This window comes from Podarcis tiliguerta, assembly GCF_965153285.1.
Source record: "Podarcis tiliguerta genome assembly, chromosome: 12".
Classification (NCBI taxonomy): domain Eukaryota; kingdom Metazoa; phylum Chordata; class Lepidosauria; order Squamata; family Lacertidae; genus Podarcis; species Podarcis tiliguerta.
Window position 1 is genome coordinate 51255477 of NC_139545.1, and position 21259 is coordinate 51276735.

At 47.5% G+C, this 21259-nt stretch overlaps 1 protein-coding gene and 1 long non-coding RNA gene across 2 annotated transcripts; both read right to left on the minus strand.

The window, feature by feature from the left end:
* Positions 1-3932: 3932 nt before the first annotated feature.
* LOC310661093 lies at positions 3933-9433 on the minus strand. The gene is made up of 2 exons (XR_014503696.1): positions 8993-9433; positions 3933-8641 (listed from the first exon to the last, which is right to left on the minus strand). It is a non-coding gene; the product is annotated as an uncharacterized lncRNA (long non-coding RNA).
* Positions 9434-9854: 421 nt separating this feature from the next.
* Positions 9855-21251, minus strand: MYD88 (MYD88 innate immune signal transduction adaptor). Its single transcript, XM_083406757.1, has 5 exons — positions 20837-21251; positions 18079-18213; positions 15135-15315; positions 11701-11792; positions 9855-11021 (listed from the first exon to the last, which is right to left on the minus strand). Exons 1-5 carry the CDS (start codon positions 21177-21179, stop codon positions 10867-10869), a joined length of 906 nt encoding a protein of 301 aa, XP_083262883.1. The 5' UTR covers positions 21180-21251; the 3' UTR covers positions 9855-10866.
* Positions 21252-21259: the final 8 nt, after the last annotated feature.

Below are 21259 nucleotides of genomic sequence, written 5' to 3' on the forward strand. Positions count from 1 at the left end.
CTGCCAAGGAGTGTGGTGGAGTCTCCTTCTTTGGAGGTCTTTAAGCAGAGGCTTGACAACCATATGTCAGGAGTGCTCTGATGGTGGTTCCTGCTTGGCAGGGGGTTGGACTCGAAGGCCCTTGTGGTCTCTTCCAACTCTATGATTCTATGATTCTATGAAATTGTTGTGTTGGCTTTTAAATCATATCTAGCGCCGTTATGGGTCAGTGATTGGTCTGATACTACTCCTACTACGACTACTTTGTGATTTATTCATTTTAAAAAAAACTTTGCCTGAAAATTCCTCACCCTTTAACTTCACGTTTCTCCTAACATGCAAGTTTGCCTAATATATGCAATTCTGCAACTCCCCCTGCTATAATGTATTTTTGTATTTTTTGTATATATTTTTTATTAAGTATAAATTAGAAAACATACATATTTACAACAAAAGAAAATACAAAAGAAAAAGAAAATACATATAACCAAGGAAAAAAATTAGAGAATATTTTGTCTCTTTTCTTATTTACAGTTATTTATACCTCTATAAAATGCTATTCACAATAAAGGAGTGAAATGAAATAGATATCAGAAAAAAGAAAAAAGAAAAAATAAAGAAGTAAAAGAAAAGAATCATAGGTGAAAATTTTTAAAAGGAGATAAGTACCGTATTTTTCGCCCTATAGGACGCTCCACCCCATAAGGCGCACCTAATTTGGGGGGGGGGGAATAAAGGGGGGGAATTCTTTCCCCCCCCCCAGGCACGGGGCTGGAGCGGGAGAAGCCCAAGCTTCCCCCAACCCCAGCCCCCAGAACAGGCATGCAGGCAACTCTCCGCAAGGCGCAGGAGCCCAGCGCCGGGCTCCCGCGCCTTGCGGAGAGCTGTGCAAAGCCTGAAGAGCAAGAGGGGTCGGTGCGCACCGACCCCTCTCGCTCTCCAGGCTTCAGCGAAAGCCTGCATTTGCCCCATAGGACGCACACACATTTCCCCTTCATTTTTGGAGGGGAAAAAGTGCGCCCTATGGGGCAAAAAATACGGTATTCACTATACATAGCCGTTTCCATCTATATGCTATAATGTATTTTTGTATATCGCTACTAATACCTGCATTCTATTCTTTAGCATACACATTCTTCTACACACTGCTCAGCCGGAGAACTGCACCGCCAGATTTTGGATAAATCTCGAAAGATGGCTGTCTTTCTCTTTGCATGCTGTTTTGGAAAGCGCACATTAAGTCAGTTTGCCTTTAAACGCAAACTGAATTTATTCCCCCCCCTCCATCCCCACACTGCAGCCCCCTTTCAGGGCTGGGTGCAAAACCTACTCCCCCAGGCTGAGGACGGAACCAACCTCTGGATAGTTATGGAAGAGCTTCACAGCAGCTGAGGTTTCAAAACGAATGACTATATTAGGAAGAAAGGGATCTCGTCCTCCAATAAGGTCGAGGCTGCTCCCGATACATCCAAGAATGCGTACCTCTCGGCTATTGTAGTCAACGTTTATGCCTTTCTGAGCATGTTGTATGAGCATGCGGGCTACACCCAACTAGGCCTGGCTTTACCCCAAGAGAAGCAAGACGAAACAGCCAAATGATTAAGGCCCGTGTAATAAGAGATCGGCCAACAGTTGCTATATGACAAAATGTGAGCTTGTTATAAGAACAGCCCTGCAAGATCAGGCCAGTGGGCCATCTAGTCCAAGCATCCTATGGCCAGATCAGGATTGAAACACAACTCTCCCCACCTGTTATTCCGAGCAAAAGGTGGTTTCAGAAGCATTCTGTCTCATTCCCTCCTACCTACGGGACCGCCTCTCCCGATATGCCCCTTGGAGGACCTTAAGGTCCATAAATAGCAACACCCTAGAGGTCCCGGGCCCTAAGGAAGTCAGATTAGCCTCAACCAGAGCCAGGGCCTTTTCAGCACTGGCTCCAGCCTGGTGGAACACTCTGTCTCATGAGTCCAGGGCCCTGCAGGATCTGATTTATTTCCGCAGGGCCTGTAAGACAGAGTTGTTCCGCCTGGCCTTTGGCTTGAAATCAATTTGATTCCCTCCCCCTCTTTCTTTTTTCCTTTCTCCTTCTGTGTTGGAACTCCTATTTGGGGACTTCCCTGGCTTTTTTCTGACCCATGTAGGACCAGTCTGAATAGTTAGCCTTGGTGAAGACTTGACATTTTTATCCCAAAAAAAGGTTTTGATCTGATGCATTTTAATGTTGTACTTTAATCTTGTTTTTAAAGCTGTATTTCAATAAATTGTTTTTATATTTGGTGTTAGCCGCCCTGAGCCTGGTCTTGGCTTGGGAGGGCAGGGTATAAATAAAAGTTGTTTTATTAGTATATTAACGGTGGAAACAGAACATAGCCATCATGACTAGTAGCCACGGATAGCCTTATCCTCCGGGGAGGTGTCCACTTCTTTTGAAACCATCCAAGCTGTGATCCAACACTGCCTCCTGTAGGAGCAAAGTTCTTAGTGAGTCAAGTATTTTATTTTATCTGTCCTGAATCTCCCAGTATTCCGCTTCACTGGGTGTCCACGAATCCCGAAAAGGGAGGAAAACATTTTTGTATCCATTTCCCCCATGGCATACATAATTTTATAAACTTAAGGTAAAGGTAAAGGGGCCCCTGACCATTAGGTCCAGTTGTGACCGACTCTGGGGTTGCGATGCTCATCTCGCTTTATTGGCCGAGGGAGCCGGCGTACAGCTTCCAGGTCATGTGGCCAGCATGACTAAGCAGCTTCTGGCAAACCAGAGCAGCGCACGGAAATGCCTTTTACCTTCCCGCCGGAGTGGTACCTATTTATCTACTTGCACTTTGACATGCTTTCAAACTGCTAGGTTGGCAGGAGCAGGGACCAAGCAACGGGAGCTCACCCCGTCTCAGGGATTCGAACCGCCAACCTTCTGATCGGCAAGTCCTAGTTTATAAACTTGCCTTCACTCTAAACCAGGGTTTCCCAAACTTTGGTCTCCAGCTGTTTGGGGGCTACAACTCCCATCATCTCTAGATAACCGGAACAGTGGTCAGGGATAATGGGAATTGTAGTCCCAAAACAGTGGAGACCCAAGTTTGGGAAACCCTGCTCTAAACTAAGGTAAAGGTAAGGGGCCCCCTGACCATTAGGTCCAGTCGTGGCCGACTCTGGGGTTGTGGCGCTCATCTCGCTTTATTGGCCGAGGGAGCCGGCGTACAGCTTCCGGGTCATGTGGCCAGCATGACTAAGCCGCTTCTGGCGAACCAGAGCAGTGCACAGAAACGCCATTTACCTTCCCGCTGGAGCGGTACCTATTTATCTACTTGCACTTTGATGTGCTTTCGAACTGCTAGGTTGGCAGGAGCAGGGACCAAGCAACGGGAGCTCACATCGTCACAGGGATTTGAACCGTCAACCTTCTGATTGGCAAGTCCTAGCCTCTGTGGTTTAACCCACAGCGCCACCTGCATCCCAACTACGAGGTTCTAAATGCTGCAACTTTTTCTTACCAGGGAATCGCTGCATTCCCTTTATCATTGCGTTTGCACTTTCCCAAACCCTTTCCAAGTCTAGTGCGTTCTTTTTGAGGACATGTTTTGGTAACCTCTTGTTTGAGCTACTACATTGAATTATATACAGGGCTGCCCTTTACTAGAAACAGTTGAGGCTGTTGAATGTTGCAGCTAGATTGCTGGGTACGGAGACTTACCTTGCCCATTTTAAAACAGCCACGCTGGCTTCTGGTTCATTTCGGAGCACAATTCCAACACTGGTTTTTCATTTCTGTGTCCTCTAGATGCTCTGGATTACAACTCCCATCAGCAGCAGCCAGAATGAGCCATTGTTTCCCCCCAAAATATGGCTACCGAGGGCTGCTATAAAGTATGTGCAACTCTGCACCCATCTTACAATTGCTAGTAAGCATTTTCTAAACCACAAGCAGTTCTCCCCCAAAGGCAAACAACTAAACCAAACCAGTTTATTACCAGTGTTTTCGAAGTGGCTAAACCAAGGTTTTAATACAAAGCATTCTCCTTGACCTTAATGTTAAAAATACATTTACAGTGGTACCTCGGGTTACATACGCTTCAGGTTACATACACTTCAGGTTACAGACTTTGCTAACCCAGAAATAGTACCTCGGGTTAAGAACTTTGCTTCAGGATGAGAGCAGAAATTGCGTGGTGGCGGCGGAAGGCCCCAATAGCTAAAGTGGTGCTTCAGGTTAAGAACAGTTTCAGGTTAAGAACGGACCTCCTAAACCAATTAAGTACTTAATCTGAGGTACCACTGTACATCTCTTTTTTCTTAAAAGAGCTCAGAATAGTCCTGGGTCCTCACATCGCAAACCTGGGTGGTTGGTTTAAGCCGAGATAAACACAAGAGCAAGCAGCTTGCCCAGGGCCACCCTGGACCTACATTTGAACCTGAATTCCTCAAAGGCAGAACTCTGCCAACAATAGATCAACCCGGGACTGGATTATTTAAATGTATGCACAAAGGTAAATACACAAGAAAGTGCTTCAACATTCAGAAATTCAGCAGTGATTTAGGAACAAGAATCAGACCAAAGGCTCATCTCCAACGTCCTGTTCTTCCAGTTGCTTTAGGCCAGGGGTCAGCAAACTTTTTCAGCAGGGGGCTGGTCCACTGTCCCTCAGACCTTGTGGTGGGCTGGACTATATTTTGAAAAATAATATGAACGAATTCCTATGCCCCACAAATAACCCAGAGATGCATTTTAAATACAGTGGTACCTCGGGTTACATACGGTTCAGGTTACAGACTCAACTAACCCAGAAATAGTGCTTTAGGTTAAGAACTTTGCTTCAGGATGAGACCAGAAATCGTGCTCCGCTCCGGCGGCACAGCGGCAGCAGGAGGCCCCATTAGCTAAAGTGGTGCTTCAGGTTAAGAACAGTTTCAGGTTAAGAACGGACCTCCAGAACGAATTAAGTACTTAACCCGAGGTACCACTGTAAAAGCACACATTCTACTCATGTAAAAACATGCTGATTCCCGGACCATCCATGGGCCGGATTGAGAAGGCGATTGGGCTGGATTCCGCCCCCGGGCCTTAGTTTGCCTACCCATGCTTTAGGGGAAGCTCGCAAGGAGATGAATGCAAAACATTTTGCCCACCTGTGATTCCCAGCACATGGTTTCCAAGAACACAGCCATCATGGTGGGCAGCCATTCATAGCCTTGTCCTCCATGTATTTTTAGTGGCCATCCTTACACCTTGTAAGATCCACAGTTTAACATGTGAAGAAGTGGGGGAAAGGTTATAAACCATTTTGGGATTGCAGAACTGAACCATGCAATCATGAGGGGAGGGGATGACTGTGAAGTTAGTTCCACTGAGTTAAGTGGTTTAAGTGCATACCCAGTTTTCAATCATTATTTTCTTTGAAAACACAGTTCCCTGTTTTCTAAGTAGCTGCCGCCGTCTCTCTCGTTCACATATAATGATAGGAACTATTTCAAAGTGCATGGGATCTGAAGGAAGGTCTCTGCAACATTCAGGAATGTAATACAACACAAGGACAACAGACAATGCACCAATTTAGTTTACAGACATCACATTGGGAATTATTCCCTGCCTAGGAATAATTGCGCTGCAGCCCACTTCTTCGGAATGCCGAGAGCCGCCATTTTGTAAAGAGCTTGCGTTTATCTTAAGATTCACCTTTCCCTGGAAGGTATACCAGTAGCAGAGCTGGACACTGAGGTCCAGCTCCAAGGGCCTTCTGGCGGTTCCCTTACCGCGATAAGTAAAGCTACAGGGAACCAGACACAGGGCCTTCCCGGTAGCGGCACCCACCTTGTGGAACGCCCTCCCATCAGATGTCAAGGAAATAAACAACTATAGTCATGCCTTAGGCTACAGACACTTCAGGTTGAGTTTTTTTGGGTTACGGACCCACCAAAACCCAGAAGTACTGGAATGGGTTACTTCCAGGTTTCAGTGGTCGTGCATGCGCAGAAGCGCTAAATCGCGCTTTGCGCATGCGCATAAGCACCAACTTGCAACCCGTGCACGCGCAGACACACCACTGCGGGTTGCAAATGTGCATCCCGCACAGATCACATTCGCAACCTGAGCGTCTACTGTATCTGAATTTTAGAAGACATCTGAAAGTAGCCGTTTAGAGTTTTTAATGTTTTATCATGTTTTTAATATTCTGTTGGGAGCTGCCCTGAGTGGCTGGGGAAACCCAGCCAGATGGGTGGGGGTATATTTATTATTATTATTATTATTACTATTATTATTATATTATTATTATTTGCAAACCACCACAAATAGCCTGAATACCACAAGCAACTCCAGGGCCAGCCTGCCCTTCTTGTTTCGCACAGTATTTGGTAAGCAGAGGTACAGTGCCCCTCTCTATGGAGGTTCCAATCAGCTATCGTGGCTTAGAATTATTCTGTTTGGGCACATAATATATCCTCATTCTCGGATATGTCTCCGTACATAGATACGGAATGCACACCCAGAGAAAAATCCAAGGATTAACCGAGCACCCATTCCCCCACGTCTTTCATTTCTGGAGGTCACAGGGAAAACGTTTTCGGGGTGGCAGGGTTGAGTGGAGTTCAAAAAATTTGAAAGCAAGCACGAAGTGGGCCGATTTGAACTGGAAATGGTGAGCAACAGGGTGCGGTTAGAATACCCTGCCAAATCCAGCCTGTGTAAACACACGCAAGGAGAGGTAGATCAATCAGGATTTTTTTTAATAAAAAAGAGCCTCAATGAACTCTAATCATTGAAGAGTGGATTTGATATCCCGCTTTATCACTACCCGAAGGAGTCTCAAAGCGGCTAACATTCTCCTTTCCCTTCCTCTCCCACAACAAACACTCTGTGAAGTGAGTGAGGCTGAGAGACTTCAAAGAAGTGTGACTGGCACAAGGTCACGCAGCAGCTGCATGTGGAGGAGCGGGGAATCGAACCCGGTTCCCCAGATTATGAGTCCACTGCTCTTCACCACTACACCACACTGGCTCTCCTATTGTCTCCTGAGGGCAGCCTCCCAGATGCAAACTTGAGACACGTCTACCAGGAAATGCAGCAGAACTGTTCTCTAACTCAATTTGCCCCAACGAAACTAAGGCACTTTTATTTTGACTTGCCACATTATTTGGAGAGAATGGTTCCCTCTGTTGTTGATGTTCAGCCTGTGTCTGCCTAAGCATGTGTGCCAAAATGGCATCGCGCGCACAAGGAAGGAAGGCTTGTGGAGACCCCAAAGTTTGCAGAAGTACCAAAAAATGTGTAAGGGAAAGAGAGGATTAGCCTTAAAAATAAAAGGCCTGAAGGGGGCTAAGCATATTCCATCACAAAAAAATGCTGGTTGTTGGACAGAGGGAGAAGAAACAGAGCAATCCTGAACAGCAGCATTCCAGAATGTGACTTTTTGTTGTACAACCCACTTGTTTTCCTTATAATATCCACAATTTATCTTCTCTGAAAATGCCCTTATTCCTATCGAGCTATTGTCAATATTGCTATCTGGGCTAGAACTCATGGAAATGTTTGGCACAGCATGGGACACATCTATGAGATCTCTTTTTGTGCTTTTATAATAGTAGAAGACTGGCTAACCCCTGGTCCTCAACTCAGCGCTCGTACACTCATTCCTCCCCTCGCAAGATCCAGTTACTCAGTTACTTCCTGGCTTGCAGCAAACCTGGATGGCCATCTGTCAGGGATGTTTCAGTTGAGATTCCTGCATTGCAGGGGGTTGGACCGATGACCCTCTTGCTTCCCTTCAACTCTATGATTCCATAAACTATAGCTTGTGCTTCCCCTGCAAACCATCGCTTGAGCTCTAGTTTTGCAGAACAAGGACAAGCCATAGTTTGCTGGTCCAGATGCAATGGCGAATTATGGTTAGTTGCAAACCAGGAATAAACTAATTAAGCAGAGTACATGGGGGGAGAATGGAGAAGTAGCTTGGGAGCCAAGGCTCAAACATGTAACACCAAACCATGGTGTGCTGTTAACTGTGATTGACTGTTGTTGTTTAATCATGTCCGACTTTTCATGACCCCATGGACCAGAACACGCCAGGCACCCCTGTCCTCCACCGCCTCCCGCAGCTTGGTCAAACTCATGCTGGTAGCCTCAAGAACACCGTCCAACCATCTCATCCTCTGTCATCCCCTTCTCCTTGTGCCCTCCATCTTCCCAACATCAGGGTCTTTTCCAGGGAGTCTTCTCTTCTCATGAGGTGGCCAAAATACTGGAGCCTCAGCTTCATGATCTGTCCTTCCAGTGAGCACTCAGGGCTGATTGATTGCACCAGCTACCAATGAAGCACTAAGGAGTATGCAATATATGTAGCATTCCTCCCACCCCCTACTTAGCCTATGGGGGAAGAATGTCCTCACCACTGCTGGTAGATTAATGGATCTAGAGAAGACCTAAAAGTCTCACTTCTGCCATGGACTCATTCGGGGGGGGGGGGTGAGGTTGCTTCCTGAAAGTCTCAACACCCCCATGTGTACAAGGGAAGCAATTGCAACTTACTGTGGCAGAGTGGTCCAGATGGCAAACATGGATGGGGGCGGAAGGAACAAATTATGGATGGATGAGCCAGTTCTAGGTCTGTGCCAATTTCACACACACCGTCCTACATCTATCCTGTCCTATGGGCTTGCTTTTTGGCTGTGGGTGGCGCTGTGGGTTAAAGCCTCAGCACCTAGGACTTGCTGATTAAAAGGTCGGCGGTTCGAATCCCCGCGGCGGGGTGCGTTCCTGTCGTTTGGTGCCAGCGTCTGCCAACCTAGCAGTTCAAAAGCACTCCCGGGTGCAAGTAGATAAATAGGGACCGCTTACTAGCGGGAAGGTAAACGGCGTTTCCGTGTGCTGCGCTGGCTCGCCAGATGCAGCTTGTCACACTGGCCACGTGACCCGGAAGTGTCTCCGGACAGCGCTGGCTCCCGGCCTGTAGAGTGAGATGAGCGCACAACCCTAGAGTCTGGCAAGACTGGCCCGTACGGGCAGGGGTACCTTTACCTTTACCTATTCCTCACAAAATACACGTTTTGCGCTTCCCTCCAAATTATGTACGTTACGCTTTTCCACGCAGTTCCCTGCCTCCTTTAAAAGAAAATGTGTCTGGAAATGCATTTTTTAAAAAAACTGAAACCACATTGCAAAGTTCAGATAAGTGAACAATCTGACTGGTAACTGCATTACAGTCCACATAGGTCAGGGACTGTGAAATCAGGCCATGTCGCTTTAAAACGTGGACTGAGCAAAATTCTCTTCTGCCACCAGACAGGATGAGTGCATTTCTGAGCATGGAGAATAGGTTGTGTCAGACAACTGCTAGTCTTTCTGCCTTTCCATGAGGATTGCAAAACACTGTAAAACAAAGTGCGATATCTAAAAAGGACGAGCGCCCCAGTGCTGATTAGCACCGTCAGACGGCAATTCCTCAAATTAAGGCCTGCTATGCAAAGAATGCTTTTGATGCTTTTGAATTATGGTGCTGGAGGAGACTCTTGAGAGTCCCATGGACTGCAAGAAGATCAAACCTATCCATTCTGAAGGAAATCAGCCCTGAGTGCTCACTGGAAGGACAGATCCTGAAGCTGAGGCTCCAATACTTTGGCCACCTCATGAGAAGAGAAGACTATCTGGAAAAGACCCTGATGATGGGAAAGATTGAGGGCACAAGGAGAAGGGGACGACAGAGGACGAGATGGTTGGATACTGTTCTCGAAGCTACAAACACGAGTCTGACCAAACTGTGGGAGGGAGTGGAAGACAGGAGTGCCTGGCGTGCTCTGGTCCATGGGATCACAAAGAGTTGGACACGACTAAATGACTAAACAACAACATGCAAAGAATGCAAATGACCATTGCCAACATATTGCAGTGCAAACATATTGTTTGAATTGTAGGGGTTCTTTCCTATCCACAGCTTCGCAGGCAAGCAGACAGATTTTTGGGAAACTCGACGGACCCAAAGAGCAGAAAATCCCAACGTGCTTTTAAAAGTGCTTGGGCAAGGTTTAGGAAGCAGAAAGCTTGAAAGAAAACAGAGGCCACAGTTTCAACCCACTTCCCCACTGGCCATTATAAAATGTTGAGAAGTCTTGTGGCACCCAGATTCAGGCAGTGCTTTGATTAAAGTGATAATGGAATGGATTGACAGGCTGTTGGTCCAATTCTAGGCATGCAGTTGGGGTGAGGGTGGGATCAAACACACCTTGGCAGCTGCCTAAGATCCTTCAGGAACGCCCACCTCAAACTTAAACCCCTCCTTAGGAATGCCCACCACATACACATAAAATAATTCTCCACCCCACGGCAAATGGCAGGCAGTGAGAGTTGCAGAATCTGGTTATCCTTCTGTACAATAGCAGGTTTAAGTTGTGGATCTGGGAGACCAGTGATCCATCTCTATTTTTTAAGGCACCAGGAACTCAGGCTTGTCAGAAACGGGATACTGGGGAAGGGGGGCGTTAGTCCATTTGTTGGTTTTGCTAGTAAAAAAAAAGGTTGTTGAGTTGTCAGAAAGAGAGGCCGCTGAACACTTTGCAGAAGATCACCGCCATTTTGCGAACCGCAGCTGTTGAAAGCTTTCTCCCGCTCGTGTTCATTCTTTCTCAATTCCCCTGTTTCGCAAGGAGGAAATCAGCTGAAATCAGGAAACGCCGACCCAAAACCTCAGGAGCAGCTGCAGTTCTCAGTACCTTCTAGCCCTCCTTTTTAAAACGGACTGGCTTCCGAGGCATGGGGCTGTTTCGGAGACTGGGTGAGGCAAGGGTTTAGCACAAGTGGGCAAAGGCTAATAAAGATTTAGCCGCCCCCCCAAAACTTCCCTTCCTCAAGACGCAGTTCAAGTCACGACGCAAGACACTCGGCCTCAGGGCTTTGCATCATGGGAGCAACAGGGACTTTGCCAGCCGCATCCAGAACCATTTCTTGGTGCAGGGGTTGGTGTAGTCGCAAACCGTGATGAACCTGAGGATGCTCGGGAACTCCTTCTTCATGTTTTTGCACTTAACTGGAATGAGGCGCTTGAGGCGAGCTCCTGAAAGAGGAAGCCGACATGGGAATGTGACATAACAAGACATGGCCTGAGGACCTTCTTCCTCGCTCTTTCGCAGAGAGGCAGGAAACAGCTGCCCCCATTTTCCTTTCCGAGCTCCAACGAGGCTCTGCATCAGAGCCGAGTCAGAATTTCTCAGAAAACCTTTTTCTGAGAATTTCCCTTTTACCCCTTCCTCTCCATCCCCCCATTAGGGATGCGGGTGGCGCTGTGGGTTAAGCCACAGAGCCTAGGACATGCCGATCAGAAGGTCGGCAGTTCGAATCCCCGCGACGGGGTGAGCTCCCGTAGCTCGGTCCCTGCTCCTGCCAACCTAGCAGTTTGAAAGGACGCCAAAAGTGCAAGTAGATAAATAGGTACCATTCTGGTGGGAAGGTAAACAGTGTTTCCGTGCGCTGCTCTGGTTCTCCAGAAGCGGCTTAGTCATGCTGGCCACGTGACCCGGAAGCCATATGCTGGCTCCCTCGGCCAGTAAAGCGAGATGAACGTCGCAACCCCAGAGTCGTTCACGACTGGACCTAATGGTCAGGGGTCCCGTTACCTATACTCCATCCCCCCGCACACACACACACAGGCTCCAGGGTGCCTCACAGGAAGCGGATAATAAATTTAACAAACAAGCAGCAACAATATGGATCAGGTAGGCCATGCAGGTGTTTACCTGGGGAGAGGCTGAGGGCGAACTTGGTCTGGAAGTCGCAGGCTTCGCTATCGAGGTAGTCATCCGAAATCACTACCACCATTTTCCGGCACCTGAAGTTAAAAAAAAAAAAAAACAGAACAGAGAAAACACGTTTGTGAAAAGTGAGTGGACAACAGGGAAGATGGAGCCTAGGCACCTGGGAGCATTCTGACCAACAGGGAACGGGGCGTTTTTGGAGCTCTAGATGCGGCCTAGTGCAGTGGTCCTCAAAGGAGAGAATGGCAAGAACGGCAGGAAGATTGAAGGACAATCAATATTCTATTTTGAGAATGACTCCTGTTCTTCTGTAGCTGCATTGTTTTATACTTCCTGGATGTCCCGTGATCACATTATAAAGCGGTTGTGTTGTATGTTTTAAATCAAGTTGTTTCTTTTTGTTTCCCAGTGTACAGTGGTACCTCAGGTTACATACGCTTCAGGTTACAGACTCCGCTAACCCAGAAATAGTGCTTCAGGTTAAGAACTTTGCTTCAGGGTGAGAACAGAAATCGTGCTCCGGCGGCATGGCAACAACAGGAGGCCCCATTAGCTAAAGTGGTGCTTCAGGTTAAGAACAGTTTCTGGTTAAGAACGGACCTCCGGAACGAATTAAGTACTTAACCTGAGGTACCACTGTATTTCTTGTTGATAAAATATTTGGTGCGGTGCCAGCAAACTTTTACTCTGAAAGTGTGGCCCAGAGAAAAAAGATTAAGGACCTCTGGCCTAGTGGGTAACAAGGAGCCTGGAAGATGTGTGGGTCAAAGGCCACAAGGCACTCCATTTCCTCCCCACCATATGCACATCTTCTCTTAAGTCCCCACACATCTGCCTTCCCTTTCTGCATCTGCCTAGTCCCAATACTTTAAAGTGGCAATAAACATCTTAATATAGCCCCAAAACTGCATCTGACCCAAACCGCAAAGCAGAGCCTGACTATACAAATATTGACTGTAAAGTATTTGTCAGCCTCTCCTCCTCTTCTTCTCTGTGACCATATGCAAAGGTAGATGTTGTTGTGCTTTAATCATTTAGTCGTGTCCGACTCTTCATGACCCCCTGGACCAGAGCACACCAGGCACTTCTGTCTTCCACTGCCTCCCGCAGTTTGGTCAAACTCATGCTGGTAGCTTCGAGAACACTGTCCAACCATCTCGTCCTCTGTCGTCCCCTTCTCCTTGTGCCCTCCATCTTTTCCAGCATCAGGGTCTTTTCCAGGGAGTCTTCTCTTCTTATGAGGTGGCCAAAGTATTGGAGCCTCAGCTTCAGGATCTGTCCTTCCAGTGAGCACTCTGGGCTGATTTCCTTCAGAACAGAGAGGTTTGAGCTTCTTGTAGTCCATGGGACTCTCAAGAGTCTCCTCCAGCACCCTAATTCAAAAGCATCAATTCTTCAACAATCAGCCTTCTTTATGGTCCAGCTCTCACTTCCATACATCACTACTGGGAAAACCATAGCTTTTACTATACAGACCTTTGTTGGCAAGGTGATGTCTCTACTTTTTAAGATGCTGTCTAGGTTTGTCATTGCTTTTCTCCCAAGAAGCAGGCGTCTTTTAATTTCGTGACTGCTGTCACCATCTGCAGTGATCATGGAGCCCAAGAAAGTAAAATCTCTCACTGCCTCCATTTCTTCCCCTTCTGTTTGCCAGGAGGTGATGGGACCAGTTGCAGAGGTAGATATGGATCCCAAATCTCTGGCTTACTGTTTACACAGTCTTAGGAAAAGCTGCTCCCTCTTAAACATCACTGGGCTTTGAAGACCATTCATTTATTTAAAAATGCATGGACCACATTCTCCCGATATCCAGGTGGCGCCTGGGAATGGCATACAGTAAGGAATCAATTGCTGTAAATTGCAGGGGTGTGTGTGTGTGTGTGCTGTTGTGCTCAGGTCCTGCTAGTGGGCTTGCCATAGGAAGGCTTCTAAATGGAGATCTTCATTCCAATTGGTATGTCTATTGTATTTCATTGGTTTTATGTTCCACCCACATTGCTGGCTGACTTGCCTGCCTGCCATTTTGTCGTCATGCTGGAGTTGCTACAGCCACCAACAGGCAGCCATGTGAACTGCAGCATGACAACAGCCTTACAATTAATTTTCTATATGACACATGCAGGTGGGGTTTTTTTTTTTTAAAAAAAATGTAACTGTTTTACTTAATTCATATCCTAAATTGCTTTGGGATGCCTCACTGGAAGCAATTCATAAACAAAATAAATAAATAACAGGAATCTGGTTGGCCGCTGTGAGAATAGGATGCTGGACTGAATAGATAATGATAAAATCCATTAAATTACAACCTTTTCAGCACCGATTTAATTCTCATTTTTTTCTGGGCTCTTCTATGCTGCCAATTCCTTTTTTTATCACTACTATTTTTACTGTGTAGTTTTTTGAGAGATAGTGTTTTATTTATTTTTATTCAACAAAACTTATAGACCACAAGAAATGAAAACTCTAGGCGATTCACATAAAATAGCACAAAATATTTAAAACACCAGTAAAAAATCAAACTTTAGAAACAAGTAGATATAATAAAAATACATTGTGGAAATGCCCTTGGCAGCCAGTGTGGTGTAGTGGTTACAGTGTCAGTCTAGGACCTGGGAGACCATAATTCGAATCCCCACTCTGTCATGAAACATACTGGGTAACCTTGGGCTGCTCACTGCCCCTCAGCCTAACCTAACTCACAGCAATGGATTATCTCTGCCTGCTACTTGTGGGGATTAACTGAGGAAGAGAAACATGTAAGCCACTTTGAGCTCCTTGGAGGAAAAGGTGGGCTATAAATTCTATTATGAATGAATGAATGAATGAATGAATAAAATAAGTGTTCATGGGCAGCATAAAAGTTCCTCAAGCAAATAAATATTACAGCCACTTTTCCCCAGCCTTAAAATAATACGAAAGGAATGCAATACGTTTTTAAAAACTAGGCCTGTTCACTTGTTGTTGTTTAGTCGTTTAGTCGTGTCCGACTCTTCGTGGCCCATGGACCAGAGCACGCCAGGCACTCCTGGCTGCTTTCCCCCACCGCCAGCCTCAAAGATCCCGGAAGCCTTCGGAGCGCAGCGCGAGTTCCCGCTGCGCTCCGCAGGCTTCCAGTTCCTTTTGCTGAAGCTGGGAGTGCAAGACTCTCCTGGCTTCAGTGAAAAGAACCTGAAGCCTCCAGAGCGCTGAGGGAGCACTCCCTCTGCGCTTTGGAGGCTTCGCGTTGCTATCGCTGAAGCCAAGAAGCCTGCATTCGCTCCATAGGACACACACACATTTCCCCTTAATTTTTGGAGGGGGAAAAGTGCGTCCTATAGAGCGAAAAAGACGGTAACTGGGAACAAACCAAGAGAGCTGCGGGAAGCACGGTGGATATTTCCACTGCTGCCCCCCTGGGTGCATATTCCTCAACTCACCGCGTTTCTATAAGTTCGCTGGTGATGGTCCAGACACACGTTCCGGGGAGGACATCCCGGTCGAACACACAGAGCTTCAGCTTGTGCTCTGTCTGTTCCAGCTCTTGGATCATCTCTTGCACAAAGTGAAGGTCGTTCGGGCAGTAGCAGATGAAGGCATCAAACATCTCTACCGTTTGTCCTGAATTAAAACAACAACGAAAACAACACTAGATGAGATTATGCATTCATTTATGCCAGCTCTCAAGAGATCGACTTTCAGAATTAAAAACTGGCAGTAATCTGCCCCCTTTTTGGGGGGGTTCAGCTCAAAATAATTGAGCTTTTTTAGGGAGGAGGAAAGCCCAATTTTTTAGGGGTTAAACCTTTTGGGGGGGAGTTCCTTTTGGGGGGGTTAATGGGCAGGGCGAAGGGGTGGGGCAGGAGAAAAGGGAGCCAGAGATCGACCGCGATCTAACAAAACCTCGTGGGGAACCACCAGTAGATAACGATCGCCCTGTTGGACGTCCCTTTTATGCCTTCATTGCATTAATATGCCCCCTTTTTCTCAAGGTGGCAAACATGGACCACCCCCCTCCTCATTTAAACCCCACAACAACCCTGTGAGGTAGGTGAGGCTAAGAGGCAGAGACTGGCCCAAGGCCACCCAGTCAACTTCATGGCAGAGTGGGGATTCGAACCCTGGTCTCTCGGGTCCTAGCCCAATGCACTAACCACTACACCACACATGCGCGAATCGAGGGAGCAGGGAAATGTTACCCGTCTGAGCCAGCCTTGCACACACGTTCTCAAAAATTACCGTCCACCGGCTCACATAGAGCTGTGAAACATCCTCAGACTTAAAAGAAAATGGCTGTATACCTTCCCTGCTAGTCACCTGGAGGATGTAACCGCTCGCCACAGGAGAGCAGGAAAGTAGCTGCTTGCAAACCGGATGTAAACTATCCCGGTTGTAACAGATGCTTGGCAATTACCGTACTTTTCGCTCTATAAGACGCACTTTTCCCCTCCTAAAAAGTAAAGGAAAATGTGTGTGCGTCTTATGGAGTGAATGCAGGCTGCGCGGCTAAGCCAGAAGCCAGAACAGCTGCACAGCGCTCCATCTTGCTGTTCTAGCTTCAGGCTTAGCTGCTTCATCCCGCTGCTCTCCGGAGACTTCGTAGGCTGTCCCAGAAGCCTCCGCAGGACACAGGGATGAAGGCTCCCCGTGCCCTGCGGAGCTTTCACATGAAGCTAGAACAGCTAGAGGGAGCGCTGTGCAGTGCTCCCTCTAGCTATTCTGGCTTTTGGATAGCCCCGCGAAGCCTCCGTAGGGCAGCAGGACGAAGGCTCCCCGCTGTCCTGCAGAGGCTTTGCGTGGCTCTTAGAGGAAGGGACAGAGCGTGCGACTCTGTCCCTTCCCCCACCTCCCAGAAAAGCCCCCAGGAACCACGCTCCCTTTAAAGAATGCTCAGTTCTTGCAGGAGATAAGGGAAGGTACAGAGGGCAGCTTACCTGCACGCAGCCTCTTCCGGGCAGGGAGAGCCTTCATCCCGCTGCCCGGGAGAGGCTTCAGCGGCTATCCCAGAAGCCAGACCCCTCTTGCTGTTCTGGCTTCTGAGATTCAGAATCCCCCCCCCTTGTTTCCTCCCCCCCCCAAACTAGGTGCCTCTTATCATCTGGTGCGTCCTATAGAGCGAAAAATACGGTACACGTAGCTCGAAATCCATTTAACACATTGCTCTACAGAGCACCCTCCTCCAGGAAGAATTCTAGACAGGCTGATGAGCTATGGAGGCGCCTCCATGGGCGGTAACACCGAGGTCAAAGAAAAACTTGCTTGCACATGTCTTCCCTCTTAGTTTAGCTGCACGTTTATCGCTGTGTTGCTGTGCTCAAGGGTTACACTGGTTTCCCAAAATGCAGCATTTTAACTGTTTCTTTTTTCAATAGTGTTATTAATTTCCCAATAGCTACCATGATTTTATTTTATTTTTTTTAAGAGTGTTTGTTTCTTTTTAAAATAATTTTTATTAAAGATTTTCTCTGTTTGCAAAAGTATGTGCATCAGTCTCTTTTTTCAGGTTATAAAGTCTTTTCTGCAGGTCAGTTACGTTTAATATGAGACGTCAGCGTTGTATACGGCATTTTACCTGGTGCTTTTGAACAGCTGCAAAACAAGCAAATTCAACAGGTGCGCTTCAAAGAGGTGCAATTTGTGCGAGGCCGGGAACTTTACCTCGGCAGCCCTGTTCAGGGAAGTTTTTAATGTGTGATATTTTAGTGTATTTTTGGTTTCTATGGAAGCCGCCCAGAGTGGCTGGGGAAACCCAGCCAGATGGGCGGGGTACAAATAATAAATTATTAATTATTATTATTATTATTATTACTACTACTACTATTGAATTTCTGCTTGTGCTGCAAAACCGTTAAAGGTTCAGGAGCCCTGCCAGAAAACTAGGTGCCCATCAACCCTAGCCACAAAAGGTGGGAAAGTTATCTCATTTCCTCTTCCTTTCAGTGGCTGCATAAACACTGCTCTTTCACACCCATACAGTGGTGCCTCGCAAGACGAAAAGAATCCGTTCCGCGAGTCTCTTCGTCTAGTGGTTTTTTCGTCTTGCGAAGCAAGCCCATTAGCGGATTAGTGCTATTAGCGCTATTGGCAGTTTAAGGGCTATTAACGGCGTTTTAAGGCTTAAGGGATTAGCGGTTTAGCTGCTAAAAGGCTATTAGCAGCTTAGCGCTTCAGAAAAAGGGGTTGGGGAGCGGAAAAAAAACCTCAAAAATTTTCGTCATTTTCGTCTTGCGAAGCAAGCCCATAGGGAAATTTGTCTTGCGAAGCGCCTCCAAAACGGAAAACCCTTTCGTCTTGCGGGTTTTCCGTCTTGCAAGGCATTCGTCTTGCGGGGCACCACTGTACAATCTTTTCTGAATCAAATAATCTTATGGTCTTTTCTTTTACCAAGGGGGTCATCTCGCGTAGTGATGCCCTGCAGTTCAGATGACCGTGCGATGCTGCTGTCCACCGCCGGTACCTGAACAGGCCTCTCCGCCTCCTCTTGCTCTTTCCTCCGCAGGTACTTCTTGCAATCTTCTTCTGCAAAGAGTCATAGAACAACAACAATAATAATAATAAGGCCTGTTTCTGGGTATGCTTCGTCTGCGGTCCGGGGCCTGTCCGCACGACAGCCTCCTCTGCTCAGTGCTAAACCACAAACACAGGAAACGTGGACTAGAGCAGTGTTCCCCAACCTTGGGCCTCCAGCTGTTTTTGGACTACAGTTCCCATCACCCTTGACCACTGGTCTTGCTAGAGAGGGATGATGGGAGTTGTAGTCTAAAAACAGCTGGAGGCCCAAGGTTGCGGAACACTGGACTAGAGGGAGCAAGAGGAGGTTAAATCTCTCTTTAGGCCAATACCCTAAAGCCAATGATGGGGACTCACAAGCCCAAACCAACCCTGAATCAGTTCAATCTCTACACCGGTTAAATTGGCTAAAATGTACAAGGTAAACAATAAATGTTGGAAATGTAAAGAAAAAGAAGGAACATTTAACCGTTATGTGGTGGGAATGTAAAAAGGTGAAAAACTTCTGGGAAATGATATACAATGAGATGAAAAAAAATGTTGAAATATACATTTATTTAAAAACCAGAAGCTTTTGTATTGGGCATTGTAGGGGATGATATAAATAGAAATGATTGTAAGCTGTTTTTATACGCAATGATGGCAGCAAGAATATTACTGGCACAAAAATGGAAGCAAGAAGAATTACCGACAAAAGAAGATTGGAGGATGAAATTGATGGACTATACAGGATCAGATAAACTAACGGGAAGAATTCGAAACCGGCGGGACCAGAGATTCACAGAAGACTGGCGTAAATTTACAGACTATCTGAAAAGTAATTGTGATGATCAGATTACATTTGTAGGTTTGCAGGAAGTTTTGTGAGGTGAATAATTTGAATTATTGCATAATTGGATGAAAAGGACGATGTCAGTTAAGATAATTAAAGGCAATATGAATTTAAGAAATGCAGAAGAAATCATAAAAATGGGGGATCATCAGAGGTGCTGATGGAAGTCCAGAAAATTGTATAAGATGTGAAATTTTGTGGTGTTTATGACAATCAATGTTTTAAAATGAATAAAAATTAGCTAAAGTGGTGCTTCAGGTTAAGAACAGTTTCAGGTTAAGTACAGACCTCTGGAACGAATTACGTACTTAACCAGAGGTACCACTGTATACCTTCCCACTGGAGCGGTACCTATTTATCTACATGCACTTTGACGTGCTTTCGAACTGCTAGGTTGGCAGGAGCAGGGACCCTTCAGCTGTACAGCTCCCTAAAAACTCTTCAGCTACAGAAATAAATAAAGAAAGACTTGCTTTCTCTTGATGAAGCAAGTGTGTTTTCTTCTGGTAAGGCTGGAACCAATGGATTCAAGTTACAGTGGTATCTCAGGTTAAGAACTTAATTCGTTCCAGAGGTCCGTTCTTGACTTGAGGTACCACTTTAGCTAATGGGGTCTCCCGCTGCCGCCAGGCCGCGATTTCTGTACTCATCCTGAAGCAAAGTTCTTAACCCGAGGTACTATTTCTGGGTTAGCGGAGTCTGTAACCCGAAGTGTCTGTAAGCCGAGGTGCCACTGTACAAGAAAAGAGATTCTGGCTAAACAGCACAATGAACTTTCTGATACTAAGAGCAGAGAGCTCCAACACCCACTGAAAGGTCTTCCAGTAAGAGCTGTTTGGGAGTGGACTCTCCTTTAATGGGGACGTGGGTGGCGCTGTGGGTAAAAGCCTCAGTGCCTAGGGCTTGCCAATCAAAAGGTCGGCAGTTTGAATCCCCGCAGCGGGGTGCGCTCCCGTTGTTCGGTCCCAGCGCCTGCCAACCTAGCAGTTCGAAAGCACCCCCGGGTGCAAGTAGATAAATAGGGACCGCTTACTGGCGGGAAGGTAAACGGCGTTTCCGTGTGCGGCTCTGGCTCGCCAGAGCAGCTTTGTCACACTGGCCACGTGACCCGGAAGTGTCTCCGGACAGCGCTGGCCCTCGGCCTCTTGAGTGAGATGGGCGCACAACCCTAGAGTCTGTCAAGACTGGCCCATACGGGCAGGGGTACCTTTACCTTTACCTCTCCTTTAATGGAGGTTTAGAAGCAGAGGCTGGATGGACATCTGTCAATAGTTGGGATTCCTGAACTGCAGTGGGTTGGACTAGATGACCCCGGGTGCCCCTTCCAACCTTATAATTCTATGATCCTATGAAATGTTTTTAAGTTAAAGCAAACAAACAAAAAGCAACAGCATTGCAGTAACACACCCGGAACCAAAACAGCTTCAAACAGGAGTGTTAAACAACGAGGAAGCGTCAAGAAGGAAACAAAACCAAGACGTTAGGAAGAGGGAGGAAGAATATCAGTGGCCATTTCCTCTCTCTCTCCGGGAAACTGTTACCTTACAGGCAGAAATCCAACCGGCGACGCCCCGGCCGCTCCGAGGATGGGCGCAATGCCTCCTCTGTTGGGAACTGGGTATTGGGGCGCAACAGAAAGGAGAGACCGTGCGTAAAACAGGGCGCTCATTCTGGAGAGGCCGTGCGTAAAACGGAGCGCGGGGAGAGAGAGGTGTCCCCCCTTGGACTGGGGCGGAGGGGGCATCGACGGGACGGGGGGAGGGCGAGAATCAGGGGCGTCCCCGGGTCCTGTTTGCTCACCGATGCTGGTCCCCAGGTCGGCCAAGACGTCTCGGCGGCCGAGATGGCGCAGCAGCCCCAGGAGGCGGCCCACGGTGGCGCCGCCGGGGCAGCGCTTCTGCCAGTCGGCCAAGAGGCTCTCGGTGGGGTCGGCCTTGCCTTCGAAGTGCTTGATCTCCAGGTAGTCGTAGCCCAGCTCCTCGGCCAGCGCCGTCCAGTCGGAGGCCACCGGGGCGCGCGGGTTGAGGAACAGCCCCAGGCGGCGGCGCACCGAGTAGTTGAGCGCCACCAGCGGCACCGAGTCTTCTTCCGACGGGGAGGACGGAGACGCGCCAGCGGCGCCAACAGCAGCGACCTCCGCCATCGCTCGCCTGGCTCTCTCGCGCCTCGCCGCCTTCCCTTTCCTGTCCCCGCGGCCGCTTTCGCAACTTCCCCGACGGGGCG

Bases quoted from the DNA above. Each gene is read 5' to 3' on its own strand.
- MYD88 (XM_083406757.1), bottom strand. From the start codon at position 21,179: ATGGCGGAGGTCGCTGCTGTTGGCGCCGCTGGCGCGTCTCCGTCCTCC. The intron at 18,214-20,836 runs GTGAGCAAACAG...GACTCTTTGCAG, and splicing joins CGACCTGGGGACCAGCATCG to AAGAAGATTGCAAGAAGTAC. The intron at 11,022-11,700 runs GTAAACACCTGC...TTCCTCTTTCAG, and splicing joins CGCCCTCAGCCTCTCCCCAG to GAGCTCGCCTCAAGCGCCTC.